Source organism: Oncorhynchus tshawytscha, linkage group LG13 (genome assembly GCF_018296145.1).
Source record: "Oncorhynchus tshawytscha isolate Ot180627B linkage group LG13, Otsh_v2.0, whole genome shotgun sequence".
In the NCBI taxonomy this organism is placed as follows: Eukaryota; Metazoa; Chordata; class Actinopteri; order Salmoniformes; family Salmonidae; genus Oncorhynchus; species Oncorhynchus tshawytscha.
This window is the reverse complement of record NC_056441.1, coordinates 15,437,603-15,458,177: the sequence shown is the minus strand read 5'-3', so window position 1 is coordinate 15,458,177 and position 20,575 is coordinate 15,437,603. Positions and strand designations below refer to the sequence as shown.

The following is a 20,575-nucleotide window of genomic DNA, read 5'->3' as shown; positions in this document are numbered from 1 at the left end:
CCTGCCCGGTGTGTCATATCAAGAAGCTGATTAAACAGCATGATCATTACACAGGTGTACCTTGTGCTGGGTACTATAAAAGGACACACTAAAATATACAGTTTTGTCACACAACACAATGCCACAGATGTCTACATTTTGAGGGAACACGCAATTGGCAGGACTGCAGGAATGTCCACCAGAGTTGTTGCCAGAGAATTGAATGTTAATTTCTCTACCATCAGCTGCCTCCAACATCGTTTTAGAGAATTTGGCAGTACGCCTAACCGGCCTCACAACCGCAGACCATGTGTAGCCATGCAAGCCCAGGACCTCCACATCAGATTCTTCACCTGCAGGATCATCTGAGACCAGCCACTCGGACAGCTGATGAAACTGAGAAGTATTTCTGTCTGTCTGTAATAAAGCCCTTTTGTGGGGAAAAACGCATTGGCTGGGCCTGGCTCTCCAGTGGGTGGGCCTATGCCCTCCCAGACACACCCATGGCTGTGCACTTGCTCAGTCATGTGAAATCCATAGATTAGGGCCTAATGAATGTATTTCAATTGACTGATTTCCTCATATGAACTGTAACTCAGTAAAATGGTTGAAATTGTTGTATGTTGCATTTATATTTTTGTTCAATATAGATTCAACCGCAGGAAGATTTCTTCTTGAGCGGATGGTCAGCGTGCCAGAATATAATTACAAATATTTTGTAGACTGCAAATTGACAGCAAGAAGCCCAAACATATTTAATATTTGACTAAAACATTTCAAACCCTGCTTACATATGTATATGATCACATATACACTATATATGCACAAAAGTATGTGGACACCCCTTCAAATTAGTGGATTCGGCTGTTGCTGACAGGTGTATAAAGTCAAGCACACAGCCATGCAATCTCCATAGACAAACACTGGCAGTAGAATGGCCTTACTGAAGAGCTCAGTGATTTGTAATGTGGCATCGTCATAGGATGCCACCTTTCCAACAAGTCAGTTTGTCAAATTTCTGCCCTGCTAGAGCTTCCCCTGACAACTTTAACTGCTGTTGCAATACTTACTACTGAGTTCCAAACTGCCTCTGGACGCAATGTCAGCATAAGAACTGTTCGTCAGGAGCGTCATTAAATGGGTTTCCATGGTCGAGCAGCCGCACACAAGCCTAAGATCACCATGCGCAATACTAAGCGTCGGCTGGAGCGGTGTAAAGCTCGCCGCCATTGGACTCTGGAGCAGTGGAAACGTGTTCTCTGGAGGGATGAATCACGCTTCCCCTATTTGGCAGTCCAACAGACAAATCTGGGTTTGACAGATTGCCAGGCTACCTGCCCCAATGCATAGTGCCAACTGTAAAGTTTGGTGGAGGAAGAATAATGATCTGAGGCTGTTTTTCATGGTTCAGGCTAGGCCCCTTAATTCCAGTGAAGGGAAATGTTAACTCTATAGCATACAATGACATTCTAGATGATTCTGTGCTTCCAACTTTGTGGCAACAGTTTGGGGAAGGCGCTTTCCTGTTTCAGCATGACAATGCCCCCAGGCACAAAGCGAGGTCCATACAGAAATGGTTTGTTGAGATCGTAGTTGAAGAACCTGACGGGCCTGAACAGAGCCCTGACCTCAACACCCATGGGATGAATTGGAACGCCGACCACGAGTCAGGCCTAATCGCCCAACATCAGTGCCCAACATCAGTGCCCGACCTCACTAATGCTCTTGCAGCTGAATGGAAGCAAGTCCCCGCAGCAATGTTCCAACATCTAGTGGAAAGCCTTCCCAGAAGAGTGGAGGCTGTTACAGCAGCAAAGGGGGGACCAACTCCATATTAATGCCTGTGATTTTGGAATGAGATATTTGACGAGCAGGTGTCCACATACACTACAATACTAAAAGTCTCTCTCTATTTTGCGTGGGAATACTTTGGAACAGATTTCCAAAATTAATTGCACTTGGAACCAAATTGCTAGTCTTTCTTTTATGTCCAACAATAAAAAAATATATATATATTTTTCATGCTCAATAAACTTGGGGGGACAAATGAAATCACATGCGTGCCCGCCAGTTGGGGAACCCTAGTATAGATTAACAATTGATTGGTACCCGATTAGAGCCTGTGGTGATATTACTCTAAAACAGAACAGAAATCATTCTTTATTCTCCAAATCAGTGTAGGTGCACAGATAAGCATGCATTGAAGTTCTTCCTGCTTTGAACAAGATGAAACAAGGGAGAAAATATATATTTGTTATTTTCATGCTATCATTTGCCATTAAGAGTGTTTTAATCATGCTGGTGCTCTGATGTCCCCCGCATTAGAAATAGATTGAGCGTCCTTTTCCGTCCCAGATTGGTTGAGTGTTTACTGAGAATCTACTTTAGGGATGAGAAGAAGTTAGGCTATAATAAAATACTGGTGGGATACTAAATGAAGGCAACGTACTAGCAACATCTGAGCCGGCTCCGACTTCACTCACTCCCAGACAGGCCACTTTGTCTCCCATTATGGAGGGCAGCAGAAACTCCTTCTTCAGCTCTGTAGAGCCAAACCTACAGTATATGCCATTTAGCACAGTGTCACAACACACAGAGACAATGTGGTTAAAGAGCTGATCAAGTAACTGCTCTGTTAGACTTCCAGTCATTGAGCTAATGCTAGTTAACTTCTTTCAAACTGCACATAGAAACATAACAATGGAATCCATAAGTTCATCTGACCCTGGGCAAGTAGAAAAAGGGCTTAGTTGCCAAAACCTTGCACTTATTTTGCTATGTATAATGAATAGCATACATACAGCTGCTTGACTCATCATCAACACGATATATTCTGAAGTATTTAAACATCTGTCAAGTATTACTTGTAGAAGCCACTAAGTCCTAGTTTTGGTTTGTTGGTGTGCATATTGAAGCGGAGATGTCAGAAGAGTGGGTTGTCTCCAAGTCTTCAAAAAAGCTTGACTTTACAAATGTTTCTTGTGTGTGTGTGTGTGTGTGTGTGTGTGTGTGTGTGTGTGTGTGTGTCAGTGGGAATCAGAGACTAATTTATGCAGTTTAGAAATAAAATTACATTGGGAAGGGTGGGGTGGGAGACAAAGGGGGGTTCCAAAGGGAAAAAGCTATGTGATTGTGCAATTGATTGTATGTCTTTACTTTCCTCTATTAAAATATTATACAAAATAAAAATGAAATGACTTGCTTGATTGGCTCATAATGAAAATAACATGTCTATGGGCCAGATGGGTGCATATACATTACCTGGCCAGGGCAGGTGTGGCCATATCAGTCTGGACTCCGATGGCCATGGGGATGCCTCCACAGCGGATGTTACCCAGCTCCTCTGACACAGCTATACTGTAGCTGAAGTCCAGACCCAGGCCTCCATACTCTGCACAGAACACATAAACACAATGACTACCACCCTGTAGCACTCACTTCTGTAATCATGAAGTGCTTTGAGAGGCTGGTTATGGCATACATTAACTCCACCATCCCATCCCCCCTAGACCCACTCCAATTTGTATACCACCCCAACAGATCCGTAGATGATGCAATCACAATTGCTCTCAACACTGCCCTCACCCACCTAGATAAGAGTAATACCTGCATGAGAGTGCTGTTCATTTGACTATAGCTCAGCGTTCAAAACCCCTCCAAGCTCAGGACCCTTTGCAACTGGATCCTGGACTTCCTGATGGGCCGACCCTAGCTCGTGAGGGTAGGCAACATCACCCTTAACACAGAGGCCCCACAGGGGGGTGCGCTTAGTTCCCTCCTGTACTCCCTGTTCACCCACAACTGTGTGGCTATGCACGCCTCCAACACCATTACCAAGTTCTCTGACGACACGAAGTGATAGGCCTGAGTCAGCATACAGGGAGGAGGTCAGTGACCTGGCAGTGCAGTGCCAGAGCAACAACCTCTCCCTCAACGTCAGCAAGACCAAGGATCTGACTGTGGACTAGAGGAAACGGGGGGCGAGCACGTCCCCATCCACAGGGTGGCAGCGGAGAAGGTAGACAGCTTCAAGTGCCTCGGTGTCCAAATCACTAGACTTAAAATGGTCCAAACACACACGCACAGTCGGGAAGAAGGCGTGACAGTGCCTCTTCCCCCACAGAAGGTTGAAAAAGTTTGGCGAAAGGTTCTACAGTCGTACCATTAAGAGCATGTTGACTGGCTGCATCACTGCTTAGTAAGGCAATAACACTGCCCTTGATGGCATTGCACTACAGAGGGTTTTGGGGACAGTCCAGTACATCACTGGGGCCGAGCTCCCTGCCATCCAGGACATCTATATCAGGCGGTGTGAAAAGAAGACCTGGAAAATCATCAAAGACTCCAACCACCCAGGCCATAGATTTTCTCTGCTGCCGCATGGCAAGAGGTACCGGTGAATCAAGTCTGACACCAACAGGCTCTTGAGCAGCTTCTATCCCCAAGCAATACAACTGATAAATAGCTAACAAAATAGCTACACGGACTATCTGAGTTGACCTGGCCCTACACACTTACACACACTGTCACTCCAACACACACAAACACTGATTCCATCATTTGCTCACTCACACATAATATGCACATACATTTATACTGACTCTACACACCCACTCACATACAAGCTGCTGCTACTCTGTTCTTATATCCTGTTGCCTAGTCCCCACGTATCTACCTCCATCACTCCAGTATCCCTGCACATGTAAATATGGTATTGGAATGGACTTTTTAAACATTTCCTTTATATAGTATGCTTACTTAATTGCGTATTTCATATTTCCTATTCTTATTTCTCGTGTGTTTTTTTCTAGTATTACATTGTTATTGATTATTGCATTGTTGGGTTTTGAGTTTGCAAGAAGGCAATTCACTGTACGTGTGACATTAAAACTTGAAACTTAAACACCCTCTTAAAGGGATAGTGTTCCACATTAAAACATGACATATTGGTTTCCTTACCCTGTAAGCAGTCTATGGACATGGTAAGACAGCAATCCATGCTTTTAGTTTACCTAGCCACTGTCTCCAAATGTAAACTTTTTAGCTTTTGTGGCAAAAATCCAATGCAAGTCAATATCTTCTATTTTAGCATTTTCTACACTTCATGTCCAAATCATCTTAAAGTAACTTTGTTGTACTACATAATCAATTATATAGGATTTAGCATATCTTTAGATATCCTCGTAGCCTGGTTGCCCGGCAATCTAATAATCAAGGCTTGGAAAGTATTTCTGTGAGTTTATGCTCAGTCACACTCCAAAAGCAGCACTAAGGTGACACAGAAAATAGAATACATTAGAAATGATTTATTTACTTCTCACTTGAATGTCAAATTGGACAATTTACATTCATCAACTAGCTCTAATCTGCCGAATGGAACCAGACAGTAATTCAATGGGAAGATAATATTCCAAAACCTTTTTTCAGATTTTATCATGTTAGTTATGAACACCACAAAGCGTGACTAACCATCAGACACGGGATAAAAAGACAGACACTAATGATGACAAGGATGAATAACAACAAGAACATTGACACCAGAGAGTTCTATTCTCTCTAGCCAGAAGGGTCAGAGTCACCTGCCAAATGGCTCTCAGAATATTGCAGCCAGGGCGAAAACTGTGGCAGGACAAGGAAAACACTGAACATAGGTGCCAAAAACCAGAGGAAAAACTAGAGGAAACAGGCACAGCTGTGTGGAGATAAATGTGTGACAGGCCTGGAACCCTGTGGACCTTATAGACAGAGGTGCGACTGAGTTTTAGCAAAACAGCCCCACGCGATAGTGGAGCGAAGGAAAGCAAACAAAATCACTGCCAGCCATAGATATCCTTACACGTATGTTTTTACAGGACGGGGTCCCACCATAGTACAACAGTGACCCACCTAAAACAAACAACATTAAGGGCTTAATTAAGCCTTCCTAAGCCCTTCATAAGATCTACATCAAATCAAATTGTATTAGTCACGTGCCGAATACAACAGGTGTAGACCTTACCATGAAATGCTTACTTACAAGCCCTTAACCAACAATGCAGTTCAAGAAATAGAGTTAAGAAAATATTTACAAAATAAACTAAAGTAAAAAAATAAAAATAAAAAAGTAACAAGAAAATTACATAACAATAATGAGGCTATATACAAGGGGTACCGGTACCGTGTCAATGTGCAGGGGTACAGGTTAGTCGAGGCAATTTGTAAAGTGACTATGCATAGATAATAAACAGCGAGTAGCAGCAGTGTAAAAACAATGGGATGGCCATTTGATTAATTGCTCAGGAGTCTTATGGCTTGGTGGTAGAAGCTGTTATAAGGAACCTCTTGGACCTAGATTTGGCGCTCCAGTACCGCTTGCCGTGGAGTAGCAGAGAGAACAGTCTCTGACTTGGGTGACTGGAGTCTAAGATAATTTTTAGGGCCTTCCTCTAATAACGCCAAGTATATAGGTCCTGCATGGCAGGAGGCTTGGCCCCAGTGACGTACTGGGCTGTACGCACTACCCTCTGTAGCGCCTTACGGTCAGATGCCGAGCAATTACCATACCAGGTGGTGATGCAACCAGTCAGGATGATCTCGATGGTGCAGCTGTAGAACTTTGAGGATCTGGGGACCCATGCCAAATCTTTTCAGTCTCCTGCGGGGGAAAAGGTTTTGTCGTGCTCTCTTCACAACAACTGTCTTGGTGTGTTTGGACCATGATAGTTCATTGTTGATGTGGACACCAAGGAACTTGAAACTCTCGACCCGCTCCACTACAGTCCCGTCAATGTTAACGGGGGCCGGTTCAGCCCTCCTTTTCCTATAGTCCACGATCAGCTCCTTTGTCTTGCTCACATTGAGGGAGAGGTTGTTGTCCTGGCACCACACTGACAGGTCTCTGACCTCCTCCCCATAGGCTGTCTCATTGTTGTCGGTGATCAGGCCTACCAGTTGTGTCGTCAGCAAACTTAATGATGGTGTTGGAGTCGTGCCTGGCCATGCAGTCGTGGGTGAACAGGGAGTACAGGAGGGGACAAAGCAAGCACCCCTGAGGTTCCCCCGTGTTGAGGATCAGCGTGGCAGATGTGTTGTTGCCTACTCTTACCACCTGGGGGCGCCCCGTCAGGAAGTCCAGGATCCAGTTGCAGAGGGAGGTGTTAAGTCACAGGGTCCTTAGTTATATTATTTAACCTTTATTTAACTAGGCAGGTCAGTTAAGAACAAATTGTTATTTACAATGACGGCCTACCAATAGGCCTCCTGTGGGGACGGGATTAAATATTTAAAATAAATATAATATAATGTGGCGTACAGCAGGTCAGCTCTCCAGCCAGGACTAATTGGGGCTGGTGAGTAATCAAGGGCTGATTGCTCACCAGCTGTACGAGTCCCATAAAGCTGAGAGAAGGGTAGCACACAGGAGAGAGACTGGGGGAAGAAAGGACTCCTGGGGATGGTTCCAGACGTAACAGGAGAGAGACTGGGGGAAGAAAGGACTCCTGGGGATGGTTCCAGACGTAACAGGAGAGAGACTGGGGGAAGAAAGGACTCCTGGGGATGGTTCCAGACGTAACAGGAGAGAGTTCAGTTTTTGCTCTCTACAGGATACAGCAAGACGCAAATCCCAGAAGAGGGTATCCCGGAGAGGGTCTCTTGGGGGAGACCTATTCTTTTCTTTTGAACTATTAGGTTAATAAACACCTTTGAAACTGAGCTAATCCTACTTTGTCCGTGTCTGATCTGTGTAAACGTGTTCACCCAACCTCCTGGTCTGCCACAATAAAAATAGGACAACACACACATCACGACAAGAGAGACAACAACACTACATAAAGAGAGACCTAAGACAACAAATTAGCAAGGCAGCAACACATGACAACACAGCATTGTAGGAACACAACATGACAACATGGTAGCAGCACAAAACATGCTACAAACATTATTGGGCACAGACAACAGCACAAAGGGCAAGAAGGTAGAGACAACAATACATCACACAAAGCAGCCACAACTGTCAGTAAGAGTGTCCATGATTGAGTCTTTGAATGAAGAGACTGAGATAAAACTGTCCCGTTTGTTGCAGCTCGTTCAAGTCGCTAACTGCAGCGAACTGAAAAGAGGAGTGACCCAGGGATGTTTGTGCTTTGGGGACCTTTAACAGAATGTGACTGGCAGAACGGGTGTTGTATGTGGAGGATGAGGGCTGCAGTAGATATCTCAGATAGGGGGGAGTGAGGCCTGAGAGGGGTTTTATAAATAAGCATCAACCAGTGGGTCTTGCGACGGGTATACAGAGATGACCAGTTTACAGAGTATAGAGTGCAGTGATGTGTCCTATAAAGGAGCATTGGTGGCAAATCTGATGGCCGATTGGTAAAGAACATCTAGCCGCTCAAGAGCACCCTTACCTGCTGATCTATAAATTACGTCTCCGTAATCTAGCATGGGTAGGATGGTCATCTGAATCACGGTTAGTTTGGCAGCTGGGGTGAAAAAGGACCGATTACGATAGTTGAAACCAAGTCTAGATTTAACTTTAGTCTGCAGCTTTGATATGTGCTGAGAGAAGGACAGTGTACTGTCTACGCATACTCCCAAGGACTTGTATGAGGTGACTTACCTCAAGCTCTAAACCCTCAGCGGTAGTAATCACACCTGTGGGGAGAGGGGCATTCTTCTTACCACACCACATGACATTTGTTTTGGAGGTGTTCAGAACAGGGTTAAGGGCAGAGAAAGCTTGCTGGACACTAAGAAAGCTTTTTTGTAGAGCATTTAACACAAAATCCGAAGAGGGGCAAGCTGAGTATAAGACTATCATCTGCATATAAATGGATGAGAGAGCTGCCTGAGCTATGTTGTTGATGTAAATTGAGAAGAGCATGGGGCTTAGGATCGAGCCTTTGGGTACTCCCTTGGTGACAGGCAGTGGCTGAGACAGCATATCTTGACTTCATACACTGCACTCTTTGAGAGAGGTAGTCAGCAAATCAGGCCAAAGACCCATCAGAGACACCAATACTCCTTAACCAGCCTACAAGAATGGAACGGTCTACCGTATCGAAAGCTTTGGCAAAGTCAATAAAAATAGCAGCACATCATTGCTTAGAATCAAGGGCAATGGTGTCATCATCAAGGACCTTTAAGGTTGCACTGACACATCAATAAACTGAGCGGAAACCAGATTGCATACCCGAAAGAATACTATACACATCAAGAAAGCCAGTCAGTTGATTATTGACAAGTGTTACCAACACTTTTGAGTAACAGGGCAAAATAGAAATAGGCCTATAACAGTTAGGATCAGCTTGATCTCCCCTTTAAATAAAGGACGAACAGTGGCTGCCTTCCAAGCAATGCAACCCTCCCAGAAAGGAGAAACAGGGTAAAAAGGTTGGAGATAGGCTTGGCGATGATAGGGGCAGCAACCTTAAAGAAGAAAGGGTATAAACCATCTGACCCAGATGGTTTTTTGGGGTCAAGTTTAAGGAGCTCCTTTAGCACCTTGGACTCTGTAGCAGGGCAGGAGAAAAAGAGGGAGAAGCATTGGGTATATTTGCATAAGAAGGAGTGGGAGATGAGGAAATGTTGCACAGGCAAGGAGGCATGGCTTAACATTATATATATACTGCTCAAAAAAATAAAGGGAACACTTAAACAACACAATGTAACTCCAAGTCAATCACACTTCTGTGAAATCAAACTGTCCACTTAGGAAGCAACACTGATTGACAAATTTCACATGCTGTTGTGCAAATGGAATAGACAACAGGTGGAAATTATAGGCAATTAGCAAGACACACAAGTGGCTCAGGTAGTGCAGCTCATCCAGGGTGGAACATCAATGCGAGCTGTGGCAAGAAGGTTTGCTGTGTCTGTCAGCGTAGTGTCCAGAGTATGGAGGCGCTACCAGGAGACAGGCCAGTACACCAGGAGACGTGGAGGAGGCCGTAGGAGGGCAACAACCCAGCAGCAGGACCGCTACCTCCGCCTTTGTGCAAGGAGGAGCAGGAGGAGCACTGCCAGAGCCCTGCAAAATGACCTCCAGCAGGCCACAAATGTGCATGTGTCTGCTCAAACGGACAGAAACAGACTCCATGATGGTGGTATGAGGGCCCGACGTCCACAGGTGGGGGTTGTGCTTACAGCCAAACACCGTGCAGGACGTTTGGCATTTGCCAGAGAACACCAAGATTGGCAAATTCGCCACTGTGCTCTTCACAGATGAAAGCAGGTTCACACTGAGCACATGTGACAGACGAGTCTGGAGACGCCGTGGAGAACGTTCTGCTGCCTGCAACATCCTCCAGCATAACCGGTTTGGCAGTGGGCCAGTCATGGTGTGGGGTGGCATTTCTTTGGGGGGCCGCACAGCCCTCCATGTGCTCGCCAGAGGTAGCCTGACTGCCATTAGGTACCGAGATGAGATCCTCAGACCCCTTATGAGACCATATGCTGGTGCGGTTGGCTCTGGGTTCCTCCTAATGCAAGACAATGCTAGACCTCATGTGGCTGGAGTGTGTCAGCAGTTCCTGCAAGAGGGAGGCATTGATGCTATGGACTGGCCCGCCCGTTCCCCAGACCTGAATCCAATTGAGCACATCTGGGACATCATGTCTCGCTCCATCCACCAACGCCACGTTGCACCACAGATTGTCCAGGAGTTGGCGGATGCTTTAGTCCAGGTCTGGGAGGAGATCCCTCAGGAGACCATCCGTCCCCTCATCAGGAGCATGCCCAGGCGTTGTAGGGAGGTCATATAGGCACGTGGAGGCCACACACACTACTGAGCCTCATTTTGACTTGTTTTAAGAACATTACATCACAGTTGGATCAGCCTGTAGTGTGGTTTTCCACTTTAATTTTGAGTGTGACTCCAAATCCAGACCTCCATGGGTTGATAAATTTGATTTCCATTGATAATTTGTGTGATTTTGTTGTCAGCACATTCAACTATGTAAAGAAAAAAGTATTTAATAAGAATATTTAATTCATTCAGATCTAGGATGTGTTATTTTAGTGTTCCTTTTATTTTTTTGAGCAGTGTATATATAAATAAATACACATATATACAGTTGAAGTCGGAAGTTTACATACACTTAGGTTGGAGTCATTAAAACTCGTTTTTCAACCATTCCACAAATTTCTTTTTAAACTAACTATAGTTTTTGTAAGTCGGTTAAGATATCTACTTTGTGCAGATATCTTTGTGACAAACAATTTTCCAACGATTGTTTACAGACAGATTATTTCACTTATGATTCACTGTGTGACAATTCCAGTGGGTCAGAAGTTTACATACACTTAGTTGACTGTGCCTTTAAACAGCTTGGACAAATGCAGGAAATGATGTCACGGCTTTAGAAGCTTCTGATACGCTAATTGACATCATTTCAGTCAATTGGGGGTGTACCTTTGGATGTATTTCTAAGCCTACCTTCAAACTCAGTGCCTCTTTGCTTGACATCATGGGAAAATCCAAATAAATCAGCCCAAAAATGATAGACGTCCTCAAGACTGGTTCATACTTGGGAGCAATTTCCAAATGCCTGAAGGTACCACACATCTGTACAAACAATAGTACGCAAGTATAAACACCATGAGACCAGGCAGCCATCATACCGCTCAGGAACGAGACGCGTTCTGTCTCCTAGAGATGAACGTACTTTGCTGCAAAAAGTGCAAACAATCCCAGAACAACAGCAAAGAACCTTGTGAAGATGCTGTAGGAAACAGGTACAAAGTATATATATCCACAGTAAAACAAGTCCGATATCGACATATCCTGAAAGGCCGCTTAGCAAGGAAGAAGCCACTGCTCCAAAACCACCATAAAAAAGCAAGACTACGGTTTGCAACTGTACATGGGGACAAATATCGTACTTTTTGGATAAATGTCCTGTGGTCTGATGAAACAAAAATAGAACTGTTTGGCCATAATGACCATCGTTATGTTTGGAGAAAAAAGGGGGGTGCTTGCTAGCCGAAGAACACCATCCCAACCGTGAAGCACGGGGGTGGCAGCAGCATGTTGTGGTGGTGCTTTGCTGCAGGAGGGGCTGGTGCATTCACAAAATAGATGGCATCATGAGGTAGGAAAATTACGTGGATATATTGAAGCAACATCTCAAGACATCAGTCAGGAAGTTAAAGCTTGGTCGCAAATGGGTCTTCCAAATGGACAATGACCCCAAGCATACTTCCAAAGTTGTGGCAAAATGGCTTAAGGACAACAAAGTCAAGGTATTGGAGTGGCCATCACAAAGCCCTGACCTCAATCCTATAGAAAATGTGTGGGCAGAACTGAAAAAGCGTGTGCAAGCAAGGAGGCCTACAAACCTGACTCAGTTACACCAGCTCTGTCAGGAGGAATGGGCCACAATTCACCCAACTTGTTGTGGGAAGCTTGTGGAAGGCTACCTGAACCATTTGACCCGAGTTAAACAATTTAAAGGCAATGCTACCAAATACTAATTGAGTGTATGTATTCTTCTGACCCACTGGGAATTTGACGAAAGAAATTAAAGCTGAAATAAACATTTCTCTCTACTATTATTCTGACATTTCACATTCTTAAAATAAAGTGGTGATCCTAACAGACCTAAAACAGGGAATTTTTACTTGGATTAAATGTCAAGAATTGTGAAAAACTGAGATTAAATGTATTTGGCTAAGGTGTATGTAAACTTCTGACTTCAACTGTGTATATCTCAATGGAATAGTTGTAAGCACTTCATAAACTCTATATAACTCCATTATAAGCCCATCTATAGCAAAATGAGCCCTAACAATATGAGAGTAGCGCTCAAGAGTGGCGCCGGAGAAGGCAGATGTTTTAACGTGCCCCCAACCGTTTGTGATTTTTGTTTGTTTATTTACATTGTTTGTAACTTGTTGTTTTACTTATTTTGCAGATAATATTGCCGCTACCATCTCTTATGACCGAAAATAACTTCATCAGGACTGTGATTACTCACCACGGACTGACAGAATCCTTTCATTCCTTTAATGAGTCGGACGAGGTCGACGTGAACAATATACTGCTTTCTCGGGAATAGGCCCAGATCCCCGTGATTTGCGTGAAGACGAGGAGGAGAAAAAAGGTCCGGAGGGCGGGCTGCCATCTGAGAATTTGTAGGCAATAGAATAAACCCCCACTTCCTTCCATTCTGCTAGCAAACGTGCAATCTTTGGACAATAAAATAGACGACCTACGCGGAAGATTTAACTACCAACAGGACATTCAAAACGGTAATATCTTATGCTTCACGGAGACGTGGCTGAATGACGACACCATCAACATACAGCAGTTTTACCAAATTTCTATCAGCATGTTAAATGTGCTACCAGAGGAATAAAAACTCTGGACCACCTTTACTCCACACACAGAGACATGTACAAAGCTCTCCCTCGCCCTCCATTTGGCAAAACTGACTATAATTCTATCCTCGTGATTCCTGCTCACAAGCAAAAATTAAAGCAGGAAGCACCCGTGACTAGATCAATAAAAATGAAGCAGATGCTAAGCTACAGGACTGTTTTGCTAGCACAGACTGAATGTTCCGGGATTCCTCAGATGGCATTGAGGAGTACACCACATTAGTCATTGATTTAATCAATATGTGCATCGATGACGTTGTCCCCACAGTGACCGTATGTACATACTCCAACCAGAAGTCATGGATTACAGGCAACATCCACACTGAGCTAAAGGCTAGAGCTGCCGCTTTCAAGGAGCCGGACTCTAACCTGGAAGCTTATAAGAAATCCCTCTATGCCCTCCGACGAACCATCAAACAGGCAAAGCTTCAATACAGGACTAAGATCAAATCGTACTACACCGGCTCCGTTGCTCGTCAGATGTGGCAGGGCTTGTAAACTATTACAGACTGCAAAGGGAAGCACAGCCGAGAGCTGCCCAGTGACACGAGCCTAACAGACGAGCTAAACTACTTCTATGCTCGCTTCGAGGCAAATAACACTGAAACATGCATGAGAGCACCAGCTGTTCTGAAAGACTGTGTGATCATGCTCTCCGCAGCCGATGTGATTAAGAACTTTAAACAGGTCAACAGTCACAAGGTCGCAGGGCCAGACGGATTAGCAGGACGTGTACTGCGAGCATGCGCTGACCAACTGGCAAGTGTCTTCACTGACATTTTCAACCTCTCCCTGTCCGAGTCTGTAATACCAACATGTTTTAAGCAGATCACCATAGTGCCTGTGCCCAAGAACACTAAGGTAACCTGCCTAAATGACTACCGACCTGTAGCATTCACGTCTGTAGCCATGAACTGCTTTCGAAAGGCTGGTCATGGCTCACAACACTATCATTCCAGAAACCCTAGACCCATTCCAATTTCCATACCGCCAGATCCACAGATGATGCAATCTCTATCTCTATTGCACTCCACACTGCCCTTTCCCACCTGTACAAAATAGAGAAAGAGAATGCTATTCATTGACTACAGCTCAGCATTCAACACCATAGTGCCCTCAAAGCTCATCAATAAGCTAAGGACCCTGGGACTAAACACCTCCCTCTGCAACTGGATCCTGAACTTCCTGACGCCACGCCCCCAGGGGGTAAGGGTTGGTAACAACACATCCGCCACGCTGATCCTCAACACAGGGGCCCCTCAGGGGTGCGTGCTCAGTCCTCTCCTGTACTCCCTGCTCACTCATGATTGCACGGCCAGGCACGACTACAACACCATCATTAAGTGTGCCGATGACACAACAGTGGTAGGCCTGATCACAGACAAGACAGCTTATAGGGAGGAGGTCAGAGACCTGGCCGTGTGGTGCCAGGACAACAACCTCTCACTCAACATGATCAAGACAGAGGAGATGATTGTGGACTACAGGAAAAAGGCCTGAGCCTGCCTCCATTCTCATCGACGGGGCTGCAGTGGAGCAGGTTGAGACCTTCAAGTTGCTTCATGTCCACATCACCAACAAACTAACATGGTCCAAGCACACCAAGACAGTCATGAAGAGGGCACGGGAAAAACCTATTCCCCCTCAGGAGACTGAAAAGAATTGGCATGGGTCCTCAGATCCTCAAAAGGTTCTACAGCTGCACCATCGAGAGCATCCTGACTGGTTGCATCACTGCCTGGTATGGCAACTGCTCGGCCTCTGACCTCAAGGCACTAAAGAGGGTAGTGCGAACGGCCCAGTGATGCACTGGGGCCAAGTTTCCTGCCATTCAGGACCTCTATACCAGGAGGTGTCAGAGGAAGGCCCTAAAAATTGTCAAAGACTCCAGCCACCCTACTCATGGACTGTTCTCTCTGCTACCGCACGGCAAGCGGTACCGGAGCGCCAAGTCTAGGTCCAAGAGGGTTCTAAACAGCTTCTACCCCTAAGCCATAAGACTCCTGAACACCTAATCAAATGGCTACCCAGACTATTTGCATTGCCCCCCCCTCACCCCCTCTTTGACACCACTGCTACTCTCTGTTGTTGTCATCTATGCACAGTAACTTTAATAACTCTACCTACATATTACCTCAAGTAACCAGTGCCCCGCACATGGACTCTGTACATAGTATATAGTCTCGCAATTGTTATTTTACTGCTGCTCTTTAATGACTTGTTACTTTTATTTCTTATTCTTATCCATATATTTTTTAAACTGCACTGTTGATTAGGGGCTCGTAAGTAAGCATTTCACTGAAAGGTCTACATCTGTTGTATTTGGCACGTGACACATTTTTATTTTATTTGATATCGATGGGTTTCTAAGACAGACAGTCATCCTCATAGATTGCTGTATTGAACATGCATGTAGATTTGACACACTGTAAATCAGTGGAATAGTTGTCTGAGAACGAACCATTTAATTGGCCGTGTCTCCAGAGGGATGCGAACCTAGGAAGTCTCTAGGCCAATGAATCACTCATGGGTGTATCAATGACGACTGCCACTACGATAGACACGTTTGGCTCACTGAACTACAATGCATTTCAATTACACGTCATCATGAGAATTCTACAGTAAGTAAAACGGAATGGAAAAAAAGTAACTGACTCATAATCCCTTATCTTAGTTTTAAGAATAATGAGTATTACAGTATGTGTAATATAATTATATTATTACTACAAGAGTCTCTCTGGATAAGAGTGTCTGCTAAATCATTCTAAGGTAATGTCAATGGAATGACTGAGGACGAAGAGTGGAGGACACTAAGGGAGAAAGTCAGGGGCAACATAACATTGGACCATCATAACAGAACTATCAGAAAAATGTTGACCAGTGGAAAACCCGGCTGGTTTGCCAAGTCTCGTAAATTGGGCCGGAGACGGGCCAATGTCAGAGGCTGAACTCTGAATCCCACTGTCCTGTCTGGGCGTGGAATAACATTACTCACTCACTCTCTCACACACGCACACACACACACACACACACACACACACACACACACACAGGGAGGTAGAGATCACTCGTGTTCTGCTCCCTGTTGCCTGGGCAACACTTTCCTGTTCTGGTTCTCTTGCTTACGGAAGAAAAGGGGAGTGTTTGTGTGTGTGAGCAGCAGAGTTTTTTCCTGTTTCGTGGTGGGTAGTGGAGTGACATAATCAGCTGAAGAGCAATCTGGCACTGAAGCTTTATTAATGTGAAGGCTGGCTCCAGTACAGTGCCTCCAAACTTTAGATATAATTTGTAGAAACTGGAGTAGGTTGGTTGTGACCTATGGATAAATAAATAGTCTAAATATGAATGTTTCATACGTTGATTGTAACGCTTGTCGTCTGGAGAAAGAGAGGAGGACCAAGGTGCAGCGTGGTAAGTGTTCATTATTTTAATAAAACAACTGAACACTGAACAAAACAACAAAAACGACAAACAAACAGTCCTGTAAGGTGATGAAAAACACTAAACAGAAAATAATTACCCACAACCAAAATGGGGAAAACAGGCTACCTAAGTACAATTCTCAATCAGAGACAACGATCGACAGCTGCCTCTGATTGAGAACCATACCAGGCCAAACACAGAAATACAACAAAGAAAAAATAAAATAACCCACCCCAACTCACACCCTGACCAAACTAAGACAAAGACATAATAAAGGAACTAAGGTCAGAACGTGACAGTACCCCCCCCTCCCCCCAAAGGTGTGGACTCCGGCCGCAAAACCTGAACCTATAGGGGTTCAACCTCGGACTGGGGACCCTTGCAGCGGGCCCCGGACAGGCGGGAGACTCCGGCAGCGCCGGCGTGAAGGGCGATTCCGGCATCGCCGGAGTGACTGACAGAGTGACTGACAGAGTGACTGCTCCTGACAGACGGGCGGCTCCGGCAGCTCCTGACAGACGGGCGGCTCCGGCAGCTCCTGACAGACGGGCGGCTCCGGCAGCTCAGGACAGACGGGCGGCTCCGGCGGCTCAGGACAGACGGGCGGCTCCGGCGGCTCAGGACAGACGGGCGGCTCCGGCAGCTCAGGACAGACGGGCGGCTCCGGCAGCTCAGGACAGACGGGCGGCTCCGGCAGCTCAGGACAGACGGGCGGCTCCGGCAGCTCAGGACAGACGGGCGGCTCCGGCAGCTCAGGACAGACGGGCGGCTCCGGCAGCTCAGGACAGACGGGCGGCTCTGGCTGGACAGAGAACCTGGAGGGAGGAGACGGAGAGGCAGCCTGGTGCGTGGGGCTGCCATAGGAGGCCTGGTGCGTGGAGGAGGCACCGGAAGGACCGGGCTGTGGGGGAGACCTGGAGCCCTGGCGCGCAGCCTTGGCACCACTCCTCCCGGCTGGATCACCACTTTAGCCTGGCCCCTACAGAGTGCAGGCACAGGTTGAACCGGGCTGTGTGTGAGCACTGGAGATCTGGTGCATACCACTCGCACCTCTCCCTTAGGCTCAATACCCACATTCGCCCGGCACGGGCGGAGCACAAGCATAGGACGCACTGCACCCTCCCAGCGGCTCGGAGACACAGCACGCAGAGCCGGCGCAGGATACCCTGGGCCGAAACGGCGTACCGGAGACAAAACACGCTGGGCTGGCACAACACGCCCTGGCTGGATGCCCACTCTCGCATGGCACTTGTGGGGGGCTGCGATGTAGCGCACCGGGTCATGCATGCGCACTGGGGAGACCATGCGCTTCACCGCATAACACGGTGCCTGCCTGGTCGCCCTCTCGCCACTGTAAGCACGGGGAGTTGGCTCAGGTCTCCTACCTGACTTTGCCAATCTCTCCGTGTGCCCCCCAAACATTTTTTGCGGGGCTGCCTCTTGTGCCTGTTGCGCTGCCGTGGTCTTGTCGCCAACTCCATTCTCCTGTAACCCTCCTCGCACTGCTCCAGAGTCTCCCAGGTGGGCTCCGGCACTCTCCCTGGGTCGACCGACCACCTTTCTACCTACTCCCAAGTTGTCACATAGTCCAGATCTCGCTGCCTCTCGTTACCACGCTGCTTGGTCCTTTCTTGGTGGGTGATTCTGTAACTCGATTCGTCTTCCTCTGACGAGGAGTATGAAAGATCGGACCAAGGTGCAGCGTGGTAAGTGTTAATTATTTTAATAAAACAACTGAACACTGAACAAAACAACAAAAACAACAAACAAACAGTCCTGTAAGGTGATGAAAAACACTAAATAGAAAATAATCACCCACAACCAAAATGGGGAAAACAGGCTACCTAAGTACGATTCTCAATCAGAGACAACGATCGACAGCTGCCTCTGATTGAGAACCATACCAGGCCAAACACAGAAATACAACAAAGAAAAAAGGACATAGACTACCCACCCCAACTCACACCCTGACCAAACTAACACAAAGACATAACAAAGGAACTAAGGTCAGAACGTGACATTGATATCTGCCAGGTTTTGTACTGTACCACAGCGCCAAGAGAGAGATGTTCCAAGAAATGAAAAACTAAGTTTAAGCCTGCATGCTTGGCACTAAAGGACCTGAGGTTTTTGCCTTTAAGCCCTAGACCTCTCTTTCCAAAACTCCCCTGCGCTCTACAAGTCCGTCATCGTTCACAGCTAAGTCCTTTTCGTCATCTGAAGATAAGGATGCATCATGGTCCACACATACTAACACAGTCTTGAAGAAGGCACAACTTCTTCCCCCTCAGGAGGCTGAAAAGGTTATACACCTGCACCATTGAGAGCATCTTGACTGGCTGCATCACCGCTTGGTTTGGTAACTGCACAACTTCTACCCCCAAGCCATAAGACTGCTTAACAGTTAGTTTAATAGTTAGCCAAATAGCTACCTGGACTATCTGCCTTGACCTTTGCATTAACCTTCTTCACTCATCACATATGCTGCTGTTACTGTTTATTATCTGTTACTTTATTCCTAGTTTTATGTACATACAGTATATATCTCAATTACCTCGTACCCCTGCACATCGACTGAGTACTGGTACCCTGTGTATATAGCCAAGTTGTTGTTACTCATTATGTATTTATTATTACGTGTTTTACTTTTCTATTAATTCTCTATTTTCTTTCTCTCTGCATTGTTGGGAAGGGCCCGTAAGCATTTCACTATTAGTCTACACCTGTTTTTTACGAAGCATGTGACGAATAACATTTTATTTCATTTGATTATTTGACATTTAAATCCCTCAATGGCTATTTCTTCTGTGAAAACCATTCCCAGTCCATCTGGTATTTCTCCATCCCAACAGTACAGGCCTAAGCCTCCTGGTCGGTGTAATCCTCTCCCATTCCAATCAATCTAACTAGACTCATACAGCATACTTTGAGAGCTTCACATGTTAGCCAACGTTTCAGCATAGACAAGCGTTATATTGGGGATAGACCACAAAACGTCTCAGAGTAGAAAAAGTGATAAGAGACATTATACTCCTACTCTTATTGGTAAAAAAATAAAAGCTATGCATCCAAGCCTCTTTAGTCATAAGAGTCCCATCTAGTCGACATATTTAGGAGACTTCGTGAGCTGTCCTAACCAGTTAAGAGTTACCAGCAGGTGCCTTGATCATAGAAAAAGGCAGCCAGTCAGTGGTTCCTGTGCCACATACAATTGCTTTAGAGTTAGAGTTGAAAGAATGTTTTGATATTTCTACATGATTAATCCATAAATAATCTAGACCTACATGGAACAGTATCTTTCCTTTTTACAATGATTTCACAAGGCCTATTTCACATCATATGCCTCAATACTTATAACCACTCCGTCCTTCCTTGTTCGTCCATCATAGGTTGATGATGACCCTAACACGATTCATTAGGATTAGTCTGGGGTACGGTGAGTGCGCAGATGGCTGATGAGACCATTCTGAGCCCAGAAACATGCTTTGGCACACTGGACATGATATCTAGGTAAAAGTCTCCTGAGGGACAGCTCCACTAATACTGGTCTTTCGCTGTTCTCTTCACCATTGCATTTTTGGTCCTGCTTGTTTCAGAGGTTGTAGCGCCATCCCGGATTCGATTCCGCCAGATGGGACGATCCTGAGAAAGTCTTTCTCATGATTTTAGATCAATGTTAAAGCTCAAGGGATACCTTCAGGGTGTCTATAAATCATTTCGTTGGCCCACCTTGTGCTCACGTCCCATTCTTCAGCTCTATGAAGAAGATCTGCTTATGGAGATGTGTAGCAGGCATCCTGGTCACATGGCCCCA

At 45.7% G+C, this 20,575-nt stretch overlaps 1 protein-coding gene across 1 annotated transcript in view; it reads right to left on the bottom strand.

Moving 5' to 3' along the window:
• Positions 1–20,575, bottom strand: part of zgc:85777 (uncharacterized protein LOC405871 homolog) — a 49,169-nt gene that overhangs the window by 6,917 nt on the left and 21,677 nt on the right. The window contains 2 exon segments of the mRNA XM_024440890.2: positions 2,429–2,535; positions 3,241–3,370. Coding sequence (XP_024296658.2) covers positions 2,429–2,535; positions 3,241–3,370 — 237 coding nt within the window.